Source organism: Kogia breviceps, chromosome 10 (genome assembly GCF_026419965.1).
Source record: "Kogia breviceps isolate mKogBre1 chromosome 10, mKogBre1 haplotype 1, whole genome shotgun sequence".
NCBI lineage: Eukaryota > Metazoa > Chordata > Mammalia > Artiodactyla > Physeteridae > Kogia > Kogia breviceps.
Genome location: NC_081319.1, coordinates 93,969,159 through 93,982,625, shown reverse-complemented (window position 1 = coordinate 93,982,625; position 13,467 = coordinate 93,969,159). Strand labels below are relative to the sequence as shown.

The 13,467-nt window shown below is 44.2% G+C and overlaps 1 protein-coding gene across 21 annotated transcripts in view; it reads right to left on the bottom strand.

The window, feature by feature from the left end:
• The window catches only part of KIF13A (kinesin family member 13A), a 212,761-nt gene that overhangs the window by 60,272 nt on the left and 139,022 nt on the right, over nt 1–13,467 (bottom strand). For all 21 annotated transcript variants that reach the window (XM_067006712.1, XM_067006714.1, XM_067006713.1 and 18 more), the window contains 4 exons: nt 13,075–13,209; nt 12,281–12,393; nt 2,196–2,307; nt 1,610–1,822 (listed from right to left, as the gene is read on the bottom strand). In XM_067006712.1, the coding sequence (XP_066862813.1) occupies nt 1,610–1,822; nt 2,196–2,307; nt 12,281–12,393; nt 13,075–13,209 (573 nt within the window). The remainder of the gene's footprint in view (nt 1–1,609; nt 1,823–2,195; nt 2,308–12,280; nt 12,394–13,074; nt 13,210–13,467) is intronic.

The window sequence follows — 13,467 nt, the reverse complement described above, 5'->3', positions numbered from 1 at the left end:
ACTTAGCATGTTTATCACTCACTTGGAAATAGGACTTCTGGTGAAAAAGGCAGTAATTTCCCTCTGTGTTTGCTCAGTGAGAACAATTAAGGGGTCTAAATATAGCTATATGCAGCTTAAGAAATTTGGGGGGCCTTTACTTGGCCACATATGCTTTTTTGACACCCTGTAGTATCATGAGCTTCTGCAGAGTATAACCCTATGACCAAGAACGATGGCAGAGCTCGGACGGGAAGCTGAAGTGGCGATGATGTGGAGGCCGGCTGAGGATGCTCGAGTCTCACTCTGTTGACAGAGCCTGGGAGTGACATTTAGTGCTGGGTCCGAGGGGACACACATGAAAATTCTACCTGAACCTGCTGTGGTTCCTCTGCTCTACCCTTTGTCCAGGCGTTGTTCTAGCTACCCGGCCTAGATTATATGGTCACAGTGGAAATGCAGATTCCCAGAAAAAGAGGGAGGATGGAGATCATCCACCTACAGACAAATTCCAGAGCTGTTATACTCTCCTCCTAGGATCATGGCTCTCACCAATGTTTATCAGCACTTTGACTTTTCAGGTGTTCTGCTACCCTTCTTGGCATCGATTTAAAAAAACATTATGCTTGATGCACTCAATGATGATTATGATGATAATCACAAAAAGAGCAACACTTATTGAGCACTTACCATTGGCAAGTCATTGTGCTAAGTGCTTTCCAGTATCAATGTTGTACTGGGGGTTAGCGATAAAAAAATTAATAAAACACGCCTCTTGTACTTTAGGAGCCCGTGGCCAAGAAGAAGAGAAAGACATGTAAACAAACAGTTATAATGCAACTCCACGTTCACCAACAGATGGAATATTCAGATCCCTGGCTTTGACTTCCTTTTCTTTGTGGGGTCAGAAGAGAGTAGTATGAAGGAATGTGAACTTAGAAGCCTTAGGTACACATCTGAATCCTGGCATGTGGAAGCATGTGACTGAAGTGAAGGCACTTGACCTCCATCTCAGTCCCGTTACTATTTCAGTGAGACAGTGCCTCTCTGGCAACGGCTATTTGGAAAGGGTTATGGTTATTAAAGTCTGGGCAAAGCCAAGGAGAGATGGTAACAATGCAAAATGATTTTGTTCCCTGTCAGGAGCTGATTAAAAAAAAAAAAGATAAAATAAAAGGAGATTTCTGAGTTTTTCCTAATGCTAACTATTCTTGACCACCTTGTCCTCCACGACTTAATGAGGAGATGATACAGAACTAATTTCTCTGAAAATGGCAAGGCTGTGTGGGAATGTAATCTACAATGTTAACCAAAGCAGCATATTTGGGTCTTAGGATTTCACATTGGAAGAGGTCTTGGCTCAAGGGCCAACCGATTGACTGAAGCAAACAGGCAATAGCAGCACCTCTCTTTTAATTGTCTGCTTCCTTGACTGTCAGTTCATGGGACGGAGCCTTGCATTATACGCCTGTGTCTTCACAGTGCTTAGCACGGAGAAGATGCCCATCGACTCAGAACTGCTGAACCACATGAGGTGAGCCGGAAGTGCAAGCGAGCTCGGCCTCGCCTCGCCGCTCAGACGCCACAAGCCGGGGAGCTTGGATCACAGGGAGCACGGGGCTGGCCGTACCTCAGCCTGCGAGAGTTGCTCTCTCAGTTTCTCCACTTCCTCCCTCAGTTCCCGGATGACTTTTGCATTGGGATCCTCATTCACAACGGCATGGTTAACGATCCTTTTGGCTCGATCGGCATATCTCAGCGTGGAGAGGGTCTCTTCGTAGTTGTCTGCTGCTGGGCTAATGGTGGCGATCATAGAGGTCTGGCTGTTGCCCCCCAGATTGTCCTGCAAAATATTTCAAACAGCCTCTTAGGAAACGAGGCCCGTGCCACGCACAACGCATGAGGGAAGCAGCAAACGTGCACGGAGGACCTCCTCGGTGAAGAAAACTCAGTGTGGAAATGGGTTTGTATTTCACAAATAAGTTTATGGCAGATGAAAGGTGGCCTCTCTCTAGTCACATCAACGTACAATGCCTGTCAAACAGCATCATAATGGAAAAAAGGCAACAGGAATGAGTTTTCATCCTGCATGTTTAGGAATCAGGATAACAGTATTGTCAGGAGTTCGCTGAGTAGTATTTTGCACACACTTCTCAGCTGTCACCACTGAAACAGCCAATTTCTAGTTGGAAAAGAACATGAGAACAATGAATTACCTTAAGAAGCCAAGTGAGGACTGAATCGCGATAAGGCACAAATTTGTTTTTACCCTTGCCAGCTGCCTGGTCAGCCAGAGATGAGATAACCAACCCCAAGGTCGTGAGTGATCTGCCAAGAGAAAAATTAGAAAATTAGTTTCATGGAGTATTTATTTTGTTTTCATAAAATAATAATCCTTCTAGGTAATAAGTAAAAAATTGTAAGTCCCTAAAGCTGATTTCATCAAGTCTGCCTTCGTTTGTCAAGAAGTTGAGAAAAAGGAAAACAAAAAGTAACCCCATTAATTTAAAAGAATGAATTTAGAATCCCTGTAGAATCTATTCCGTTCAATCACAGGACCTGTGAAACGTACATTTCAGAACCTGGAAACATACATTTAAAAAGATCGCACTAGAGAATTATAATTTACTTCGAATATTATGTTTAAAGTCTCAACCATTTACTCTTTGAGTGTAACTTGGACCACTCTGGCCTCTGATTTTTCCCAGAGTAACAGTGTAACTTGCAAAGCACCCTTCCACTACAGTTACAAGGTACATCCTGTTCATCTGCTTAAAGCTGGCAAGCTTATTTCAATGTGGAGTTGCTACAGTTTTACAAAAACAAACAACGACCCAGGCAGAATCTTGGAAGCCTTCCCAGGCCTACTGAATCAGAACCGGTTAAAGGTATCTCCAGGAGATTCACATGCACATTAAATTTTGAGAAGCCCTGGCTGAACAATACCCAAAGTGATACATACATTCAGGTGCCAGGCCTGTGAGTCTCAAAAGTGGTCCTGGGAGGAGCAGCACCAGCACAACTTGCAGCCTTGTTAGAAATGCACATTCTCAGGCCCCACCGCGGGCCGACTGAATCAAACATTCATGGTGGGACTCAGGAACCTGAGCTTTCACAAGCCTTCCAGGTGATTCTGATGCAGGGAGAGTTTGTGAACCACTAGTCTAGGCTAATGAGTGTCCCGTGGTGGTTAATACATGTTCTCTGCACTTGGAGAAAAGATCACCATAGAAACAACAGATTTGTGGTATTGAGGGATGAAGGACATCCTCGTATCATAGTTAAGTACCAACTGCTCTTTTAAAAGAAATCAACTGAATTCCAAGTTTAGCAGCCAGAAAAGGGCAGTCTCAGGACATCTCCCCGGACTGCAAGGAAGGTTACATATCATAAAGACAAAACCCTTTGTAAATGATTAAAAAATTAAAAGCTACTACGTATTTATAAAAAACAAGGCAGGACACAAATCAGCATGCGACTAGAGCTTAGCAAGTGAAAGACTACATAGCTTTCTTTCTAATGTTAACAATAGATTTCCATTAAATAAGCTGAAAGGAGTAAAAGCATATTTCCCACCACACAATATAATTCTCCAAAGGTGAGTCACTGGAAAAGTCATTGAAACACAAAGCAATTCCAAGAGGCAAAAATGAGTCAGAATTTTAATAACCAACAGCCATCACTGCCAAGTGACATAAATATGTGTATCATAATCGACAAATTTAAAAGTTAAACAAATCCACCCCAAGAGAAATGAAAACATATGTCCAAACAAAAACTTGTAGAACAATGTTCATAGCAGCAATATTCACAACAGCCAAAATGTGGAACCAGCCCAAATGTCCACCGAATGACGAAGGGAAGAATAAAATGTGGCCTGTCCTTGCAAAGGAGTATTATTCATCCACATGAGAGGGATGGAGTTCTGATACATGCCAAAACATGGATGAACCCCGCAAACGTATAAGAGAAAGAAGACGAACACAAAAAGCCACTGTCCTGGGTTGTACAATGCCTACTCCCCACCCCCAAATTCATGTCCACCGGAACCTTAGATGGGACCTCATTTGGAAATAAGGTCCTTGCAGATGCAAATAGTTAAGATGAGATCATACTGGCTTGGGGAGGGCTCTGATCCAATGACTGGTGTCCTTAAAATAAAGCCACAAGAAGACACAGAGACACACGGGGGAAAAAAACAGGTGCAAATGGAGGCAGAGACGGGAGTGATGCATCCATAAGCCAAGGAGTGCCGGCCACCACTAGAAGGTAGGAGAGAGCCATGGAAGAGGTTTTCCCTCTGAGTCCCCAAGAAGCAACCAACCCTGCTAACCCCTTGATTTTGGACCTCTGGCTTTCAGAACTGTGAGAAAATATATTACTGTTGTTTTAACCCATCCAGTTTGTGGTAATCTGTTATAACACTAGGAAACTGATACAGCCATATACTGTTGGATTCCATTTATATAATGAAATATCCACAAGAGGCAAACCTATAGAGATGGCAGTCGTGGTTGCCCGGGGCTGGGGAGCTGGGGGGAAGGAGGAATGATTTGGACACCAGGTTTCTTTGGGGGATGATGAAAATGTTTTAAAATTAGATTGTGGTAATGGTTACACAATTCTATGAATGTCATAAAGCTATTGAATTGTACACTTTAAAAGAAATCTTAAGGAAGAAAAATGGCATGTGCTATATATGAAATAGAGGGAAAAAGGAGTTCAGTATAAGGCAAAAACACATTTCTGCTTTAGCTATAAAATCCTGGGCATTTTTCACATTTTGCTACTATTGAAATGAAATTTTCACTTGGAAGCAACTCTTTGGACTATCCCCAATGTTTCAAACCCAAATGCAGCAGAAATTACTTTAATTCATACCAACTATAAAGAGCTCAGCGACTCAAGGGTCAATATCGCCAATTCTAAGGTTAACAGTGGTCCTACAGCTCTATAACTTATTCAGTCAGGGAAGCTTAACACTTGTAGAAGCCATGCTCTTTACCCAACGGTGTGCATACGTTCAAAACAAGAACTTCATCGGCACCTAATATGGTCCTCTTGGAACAAAAAGAAATAAACTGCAGAATGACTGGGACTCAGTGATGACTGAGAGGTCACCAGGTTACCCAGTGATGAGGGGTCCATGCCACCCCCGCTTTCTGGGTTCCCCTCTGGAAGCAGTGATCCAGGGGCATCTAGGATCCTAAAAACCATTTGAAAGTTCAATGTCAGAAAGTTGAACACCAGGCTTACATATTTTAATGGGAATTTTATTTGCAGGGACCTTAAAAATATAACAAAATAGCTAATTATGGGCCCTGCTAGCCCTGCTGTTTCACCCTGGAGGCAAACAGGCAGCTCACGGGTGTCAGAAAGGGGTGGGAGTTTTTTGCCAATTTTAGGGGCTGAAAACGTTACTCCAGGAATCTTTCTCATTCTAGCAAAGCACTGCTCCCCCCTTCTTGAACCTGCTGGAGGCGGAGACAGTAAGGAGGCTCCTAATGGTTAAATCCCTCGCCACACGTTCTTGGGCGGGGGTTGGGAGGAGAAGGGGGAGGGGCTGGCTGGGGAGGAAGGAAGACTTAGGCCAGGGGACAACATCTATAAACAGACAGCCAACCATAACAAGGGAGAATTTGGGATCAGAAAGAAAGTAAATAAAACTCAGGAGGATGAAAAATCAAAGTGGCTCACTGAAAAAAAAAAATTGTCAGATATATGTATACTTAGAGCTGATTCACTTCACTGTACAGCAGAAACCAACACAACATGGTAAAGCAACTGTACCCCAATTTTAAAAATTGTCATAATTCAACTTTTTTTTTTTTGCTGTTCTATACCTTCCTTAAACCTACCTAGTTTCCCTTGAAACTCCAATCACCAGATTCCTTCCCTTAGGAGTAGATGTGATGTAATGTGAGTTATCTATAATGTCTAGGATGGATTTCAAATCTATTTTACCTACGTTTCCAGTGATCTTTTTCTAAGATCCTAAGCGCAGGACTTCTTAAACTTTATCAGAGTCAGCTGTGTATGCACTGCTCTTTCTACTCAGACTGTGACCACGGTGGCAGCAGAGACTGCTATGCCTGGCTTACAGAAAGCACTCAGTCCGTATCTGCCAAGTTACTACGCTGAGTTTAGAATACAATGAAGAACAGAAGACGAACCTCTTTCTACAAAGGACTAATTCGATGACGGTTGGGTACACTCTGTGGGTGCTGGCCCAATATCCATTTTCCCCTTCTTACTTGCCAGCGGACACCTGATTTTGCTGGGAAGCATGTACTGAGCTAAAATCTCTACAGAGTCCTCTGCAGCTCGGAGAAGCCATGAAACACAGTTCTGGCCAATGAGATGTAGGGAGGTATTCCTGGGAGGGGCTTCCAAGCAGGCTATGGTTCTCCTGATAGAAAAGGTACACAGTCAGCTGACAGAAGCCAGTGGTCATGTCCCCATCTTGTTTGGAACACAGAGGTGGATACAATGCCTGGAATGGTAGCGCGGTCCTGAGGTCTTGAGAACCACATGAACGCATAATACTAAGGTCAGCACATACAGCTGTGTGCCTGACAGCCTTTCTGAGGTGTTGGACCTGCCTCTGACCTCCTGTTAAGTGAGCAAGATCACTTAACACTTGGTTGCCATTGTCCTTGTCATTGTCACTGCCACATCACTTGGTTGTTACTGCAGTGGTTTCTGTTGCTTGCTTACAGCATAATGCAATCCTTGGCTTCTACAGAGTTAGTCAAAAGATGATGAAGTTAGTGGAACTGAGTTTAGCCCTCTTCCCCAGGAAGTCCCCACTCCTTACAGGGAAAGGAGAAATGCAAAGTGGCAACTTATGTGGAAAATTATGGGGAGAGGACAGCACCATCACATGACAGGAGAGGAAAGAAAACAGTTATATCTACAGTATGGGCCTCATATCCACTCACCACTGTTCTCCAGTGACTAATGCAAATCATTAAACCCAAATGTTCATCTAATGAGTATCATTCCCAATCTCATTTCCATTTCAGTTGCTGTGGTGTAATAAAAAAGCATATACGAACACTTCCAAAACAAACAAACAAACAAACAAACGTTCTTTTGCACATTTGTTCTGGAGACATTAATAGACGTTATACCTAGAATTCTGTCATCAAGTAAGCTCAGGGAATCATGAAGTTATACGGGATTCATGACTGCAGGATTTCTGAGTGCTTTTAGCACTGGGAATCTCCAAAGGAAGGCTTTATAAGTAGCCTTTCTTAAAATTATTTATCCAGGGGTCTTTTTTTCCCCAGAGCCACTTGAGGAACTAGTATTTCACAAGGATGTTTTGGGAAACACTGAAGTAACAATGGCACATGTCCCAAAAGATGTGGCTACTGCATCCTCAGGAGCAAATTTCTGCTCTGTCCCTTTTGGGTCTCTTGTGTTAAATACAGAGACATTTATTCAGATTTCTGTCTTCACATATGTGGACCCTGCAATGCACAAGTGGTAAATTAACAAGGACCCCCACCCGCCCTTGAATAATGGACAGAAGGCAGGCCACTTTTATTCTCCCCTGGTACAAGTTCATGTTTAGTTCTGCAGGAAAAACCCACTGAAATGAGGTTGCCGAGAGGAAGTGAACAGGAGTCATGGAGGGTGCTCAAGAAGAACAAAAGGATCGAGTCACATGAAACACTAGAAACACTGTGCTTACAAGTTATTAAAACAAATTATATGACAGAATCCTAGGAGTAACATATATTAATATCCCTCAAACAACTGTTCAGTAGGGGCCATTTTTGGAAATGTTTAGCATATACTTTATTATTAACCACAGTCATTGAAATGGAAAGGAGACGGGGGAAGATACTCATTAGATGAATCCTGTTGGCATTTAACGGTTGGCCACTGCTGAGAATAATACAGAACCGTTTTCAATGACATTCCTAGGGGTATTAGAGGGTGTTCCATGATCTAAGTGAGTTCTCAGAGAAGTTGAACCGGCCAGTCTCCAGGAGCAGGGAGAGGCTTCGTCCTTCTGCCCTCAGTAGACGGAGGAGTAGCAGACAGACTCCCGGACGTGCCCCCTGTGAAGATGGTCTGCAGATGACTATCCCTCCCCAGCCCTGAACAGGCCTCGGCGGTACAGCCACACAGTGCCTTAGCTCTCCGCGGGAAGGAATAACGTGTGCTGTAAAGCTCTTAAGAGCTTAAGGAGAGATGAAGCCCCTAAATCCATAGCCCATTAAGCAGACACTAATGTCTGTGAGAAGTCCCTGGCAGGTCTGCTTAAGAGGATTATTAATGTTCCATATAAAGAAGCCGCAGTAGGAGGCTGAGAAAAAGCTTAGGAAACATGTCAGAGATTTCTTTAATTCTAGCCCTCCACTGGGCACTGATTTTAAGGCTTAAAAAAACCATTTGTGGAACTGTCAGGCAGCAGTTTCACTATACTATTTATTTTACTGGTCCACACTTGCATAGAGCTCACTACAGGCAGGCCTGTTCTAAGCTACAAGTCGTCACTGATTTAATCCCCACGACAGCCTTACTCACTGTGTTTGCTCATCCACGTCTCACAGGTGAGGAAACTGAGACACAGAAAGGTTACACCCCTAGTTTCTGTAACTAAGAAGCTCCCGTGTCTCCCTGGGAAGCCTCCCACAAACCTGCCAGCTGTGTTGTCACCCATGTCCCCACCGCACCCTGTGTGTCAGTTTCTATGGCAGTTAATGTATCAATATCACTCCTTCGAGGGTCTCCTTCCCCACTGGACCTTGAACTTCCTGAGGCCAGGGTCTGATCTTACTCATCCCTTTCTTCTTATGCCCAGTCGGTGTTCAACACATATATGCTAAACGGAACAAAAAAGTGCAGGTCCATTTATCTCTTATTGGATACCCTTGGGGCCACACGTGTTTTGAAATTCAGAATATTTTGGATTTGAGGAAGTTCAGTGCACACACTTACCCATGGCCACTGGTGGGATCTGGGACAGCAGCCATAGTAAAATTCATGAACATTTCTGCAGCTAAACTTATGAAAAACAAAGACCATAAATGAAGATAAAGACCTCATCAGAGTTCAGGTGAGGGTTCACCAACAAGTGAGCTATGAAGAAAATCAGAAAAGCACTTGGTTTTCAGAGCACTTTGGATTTTGGAACTGCAGGTAAAGGACTATGGGCCTCTCTTTCTACAAAGGTCTCTAAGACAGCTGTGCAGACCATGACATGGTCCTACTGTGAGAAGATGTCCCATCAATTCAGTGACTAAGTACCAATGACCATGCTGAGAACTTGGAGGACACCTGGTGGAGACCTGGACCCACGGTGGGTTCCCGGCACATATGCACCCACTCAGGGAGCTGAGAGAGATGTGTGGGGTAAAGAAAAAAGCCCTGGACTAATAAGGTTCAAGGGAAAGGGTTCAGAGACAGCTCCACTCCCTTCGAGCCAGCTATTTTGGGAAAAGCACAAGACCAGCTTGGCAAACATCCACAGGCTGGCAAATGTGTCCTAAAAAAACATGCTTCAATGCTGGGTGATGTAGCGCTTCTCAACATTACCTGCTCAAGAAAATCCCCCCACCTTCTTTTGCTTTTTTGGATGAAGTAACTTACTGTATCTTAACCTACGTGCTCCTCGAGGGCAGCAATCATGCTGTAACAAATAACCACAGACACAGTGGCCTAAAACGACACAACTGTATCATCTTACAGTTCTGGAGGCCAGAAGTCCAGGATGTGCTTCTCTGAGCTAAAACCAAGGTGCTGACAGTGCTACGTGCCTTCTGGAGGCTCGAGGGGAGAACCGTTTCCTTGCCTTTTCCAGCTTCTACAGGTGCCCACGTCTCTCAGCTCACGGCCCCTTCCTCCGTCCTCATGCGAGCAATGGACTGGGAGGTCTTTTTCACCCGTGTCACCCTGACGCTGGCTCCGCCACTTCCTTCTTTCACTTATAAGGAGCTTTCTGATTACATCAGACCCATCCGAATAACCTTCTCATCTCAAAATCTTTAACTTAATCACATCTGCAAAATCCCTTTGTGAGGTAAAATATGCACATGTTTTGGGAATTAGGACCCGGACATATTTGGAGGACAGGCAAGCAATATTCTGTCTACAACAATATCTAAGTTCCTCTTGCATCCCCACATCTGATGCAGTGCCAGACACAGAGCAGAGGCTTAATAAACGTCTGCTCAGCTTTTATTCATACTACTTAAATATCTCCAACCTCATCTTTACACAGATGAACATATAATGAACATCACATGAAATAATGCATATGAAAGTGCCCCCAAAACTAAAAAGAACCATAAAAATGTAGATATCTCACAGACTAGTAGTAAGAAATACACACATCCATTTGTGAAAGAGCCAGTATATAACTAAGGAAAGACAGTAGGAAGCTAAGAGAATGCCATTCAATCCATTAAGTCATAAATAATGGAAAAGAGCCAGTAGCTGGAGTACCTGAATCATGTTATCATGTGGCCTTGAGGTAGTCCAGTTTGAGACACTACATAATTTAGGGCCCAAATTGAAGGGGGCACAATTAATATTTCCTCTGGGACAAAAGTATCAATCAGGGGCTTCCCTGGTGGCGCAGTGGTTGAGAGCCCGCCTGCCGATGCAGGGGACGTGGGTTCGTGCCCCGGTCCGGGAACATCCCACGTGCCGCGGAGCGGCTGGGCCCGCGAGCCATGGTCGCTGAGCCTGCGCGTCCGGAGCCTGTGCTCCGCAACGGGAGAGGCCGCAGTGGGGAGAGGCCCGCGTACCACCAAAAAAAAAAAAAAGTATCAGTCAGGACTCTTCCCGGCAAACAGAACACTTGGCACCCCACGTACAGCCGTGGGGTGAGCCTGGGCTCTCGAGACAAACTGCCTACAACCAAGTCTAAGATCCACGCTTAGAGTTTTGTGACCCTGGATATATTATCTCACTGCTCTCTGCCTTGGTTTCCTCATCTGTAAAATGGGTATAATAGACCCATCTCACGATGCTGATGTGAGTTATTACATATAGAGCAATCAGAACAGTGCCTGGCATATAGTAAGAGGTCAATAGAAACTAGTGATCGTTACACACGAAGGCCAGCCGTACTCAAAATTTCCATAAATTCACAGCACAGAATTCCCAGTGGCTTCCCACAAGTGTAGACACAGGCAAAGGACTGGCATGGCTTAGCACCAGTAAACAAGTGTCTAGGAGGGGTGACAGTCTTTTTTCTTTGGTACCTGCACCCTCACACCCTCATTTCTGCTTCCCCAACCTGGTTCTTGCACTCATTTTGGAATGCAGAGCTGTGTGCCTGCCCGGGCTCCTACAATGCTTTGTCATGAAATAGAGCAAAATCCTTTGTTATTAGAGCAGGAGACAGAATGACTGGAAGTTAACCCCGTAAAGCAGCAGTCTGTGCAGTGAGCACAGCTCTGTCCATCTGATAGAGGGGGTGATATTTCACTGCTAATTTTAAACTTTTGTAAACTTTTGTAAAATTACAATGTGCCAGTACCATTTTGAAATGCAAGCTGCACAAACATGTTCCTGACTATATGACCTCTTGTCACCTTCTGTCCTAAACAAAACCCCAAGTTACTAAGTCTCAACAGAAAAATTCAAGTACAAACTAAGCTACTTTCTACTCATGCTGTTTATACAGCTTATAAAAATAAGAGTTACAACCATTAATATTTATTCAGTGTATACTATGTGCCAGGCTTTGTTCTAAGCACATTATGGGCATTTACGGTGCCTTTGCTGTGCCCTCTGAGTGAAATGCCTTCATCTCTTTGTCCACCGGGCCAACTCCTACACACCCTGCACCTTGGCTCCCCTTCAGCCTTCACCACATCCCCGGGCATCCTGCAGGCACTCAAGGCAAAGAGTGAGATTTCAGGATGGCAGTTCGTCAATAAAGGTTACTTTCTGGGGGGAGGTATTGATGTTTAAACAGTATTAGCCTTACAGAGGGATTCGAAGCAGATTTTTCTCTTCAGAATAAGGTCCACGAGTTAAATTTAAGATATGATTTGATTTACAAAATTGCAACTTGTGTTCACCTCAGACTATATTATACAATGATACACTGGGTGTTTGTACAATGTTTGGGCCGTTTTACTAAATAAACCTCATGCATCTCATTAGAGGCAGGTGGATGTTTTTCTTCAACCCAGTTCACGAAAGCTACACGGACTCTGAACCCTCTGTGAGCAGAGCCACCTGACCCCTGATAATGCGACGAGTCCCCCAGGCACACAAGAAGCTGGGTGGGGCGTTCCAGTCTAACGCGGGAGTTGCACCAGCCTCTTACTTGTTAATGTTGCTGCCTTCTTTCAGTCGCTCTCCCGCGGCTCCCGTTTTCGACACTCTCTCGCTACCCGCCAGGTCCACCAAGCTGACCTTGCTCACTTTCTCTCCCGAATTCTAGTCGCGAGAAACGAGAGGAACGACACACATGAGTGCAGAAACCGCACACACGCCTACATACATGTCAGCCCCACAACTAAAGCCACCCCGCTACAACAAGGCATGCTCCTCGAGAAGATTTTAAGTTGTAAGAGGAGTTCTTGGACTAGCAATTTCACGGCAACGTTTAGGTTGGCGTAGCAGCGCGGCATTTTGTTTTGTGGTTGGGAAGCAAGTGCACTGGGCTTCCCAGAATACAGTCAGAAAGCTGGAGCTTTTATGCACCTATGAGAACATACCAGGACAGGAGGATTCCTCCATATTCAGGTCAAATCCTTCTTTTGTTTGAAAAAGCTTTCTTTCGGCTAAATGTTGCAGTTTCCTCTTTAATATCCCTTAATGACTATGAAGTAAACCCAGTTGTTTTTAGGGGGAATCTCAGTATGAAAGGATACATATTAAAAGCTGTACGGTGACATCACCACGTTCTCTGGGGAGTTTATACCAGGAATCCGATTTTTTTTTAAATGTTATATATAAAGTAAGACCTAACAAATTAAATGATGTAAGCAAAGTAGCTCAGCTAGTAAGTAGAAGAGCTGGCATAAAGTTCTCAGGCGCTGAATCCAGTCATGAAACAGTTCACTCATGCAGGCAGGGTTCTTTCACTGCTACCGAAGCTTCTACCCGATCCCTCACCCCAGACTGTAGGTCATACAGCGTCTGTGTGATGATGATGCTGAACACAGCATGCGAGCGGCTACTTTCTTCATTCATGTTGGTCGCAGCTACCGTCCGAGACTTATTTCCCTCAGACATCAATGACTCGATATCCTAGAGAAAAAGCGGAAGGAAAATATTAGAAGCAAAAAACCCAAGAACAGCATCCTGCCCATCAAGCGTATGTGTTAATTATGACGCATCTGTCACCACCCTTCCATATAAACCTCCCGCCTCTCCTCCACGGAGCCTGTTTTGAGCTTCTACCCCCTCAGTGCTTTCTAGTGGATGAAATGTTTCCCCTGTTCTTTTTATTTATCTCTTAAAATTTCTATTGGAGTACAGTTGATTTACGATGTTGTGTTAGTTTCT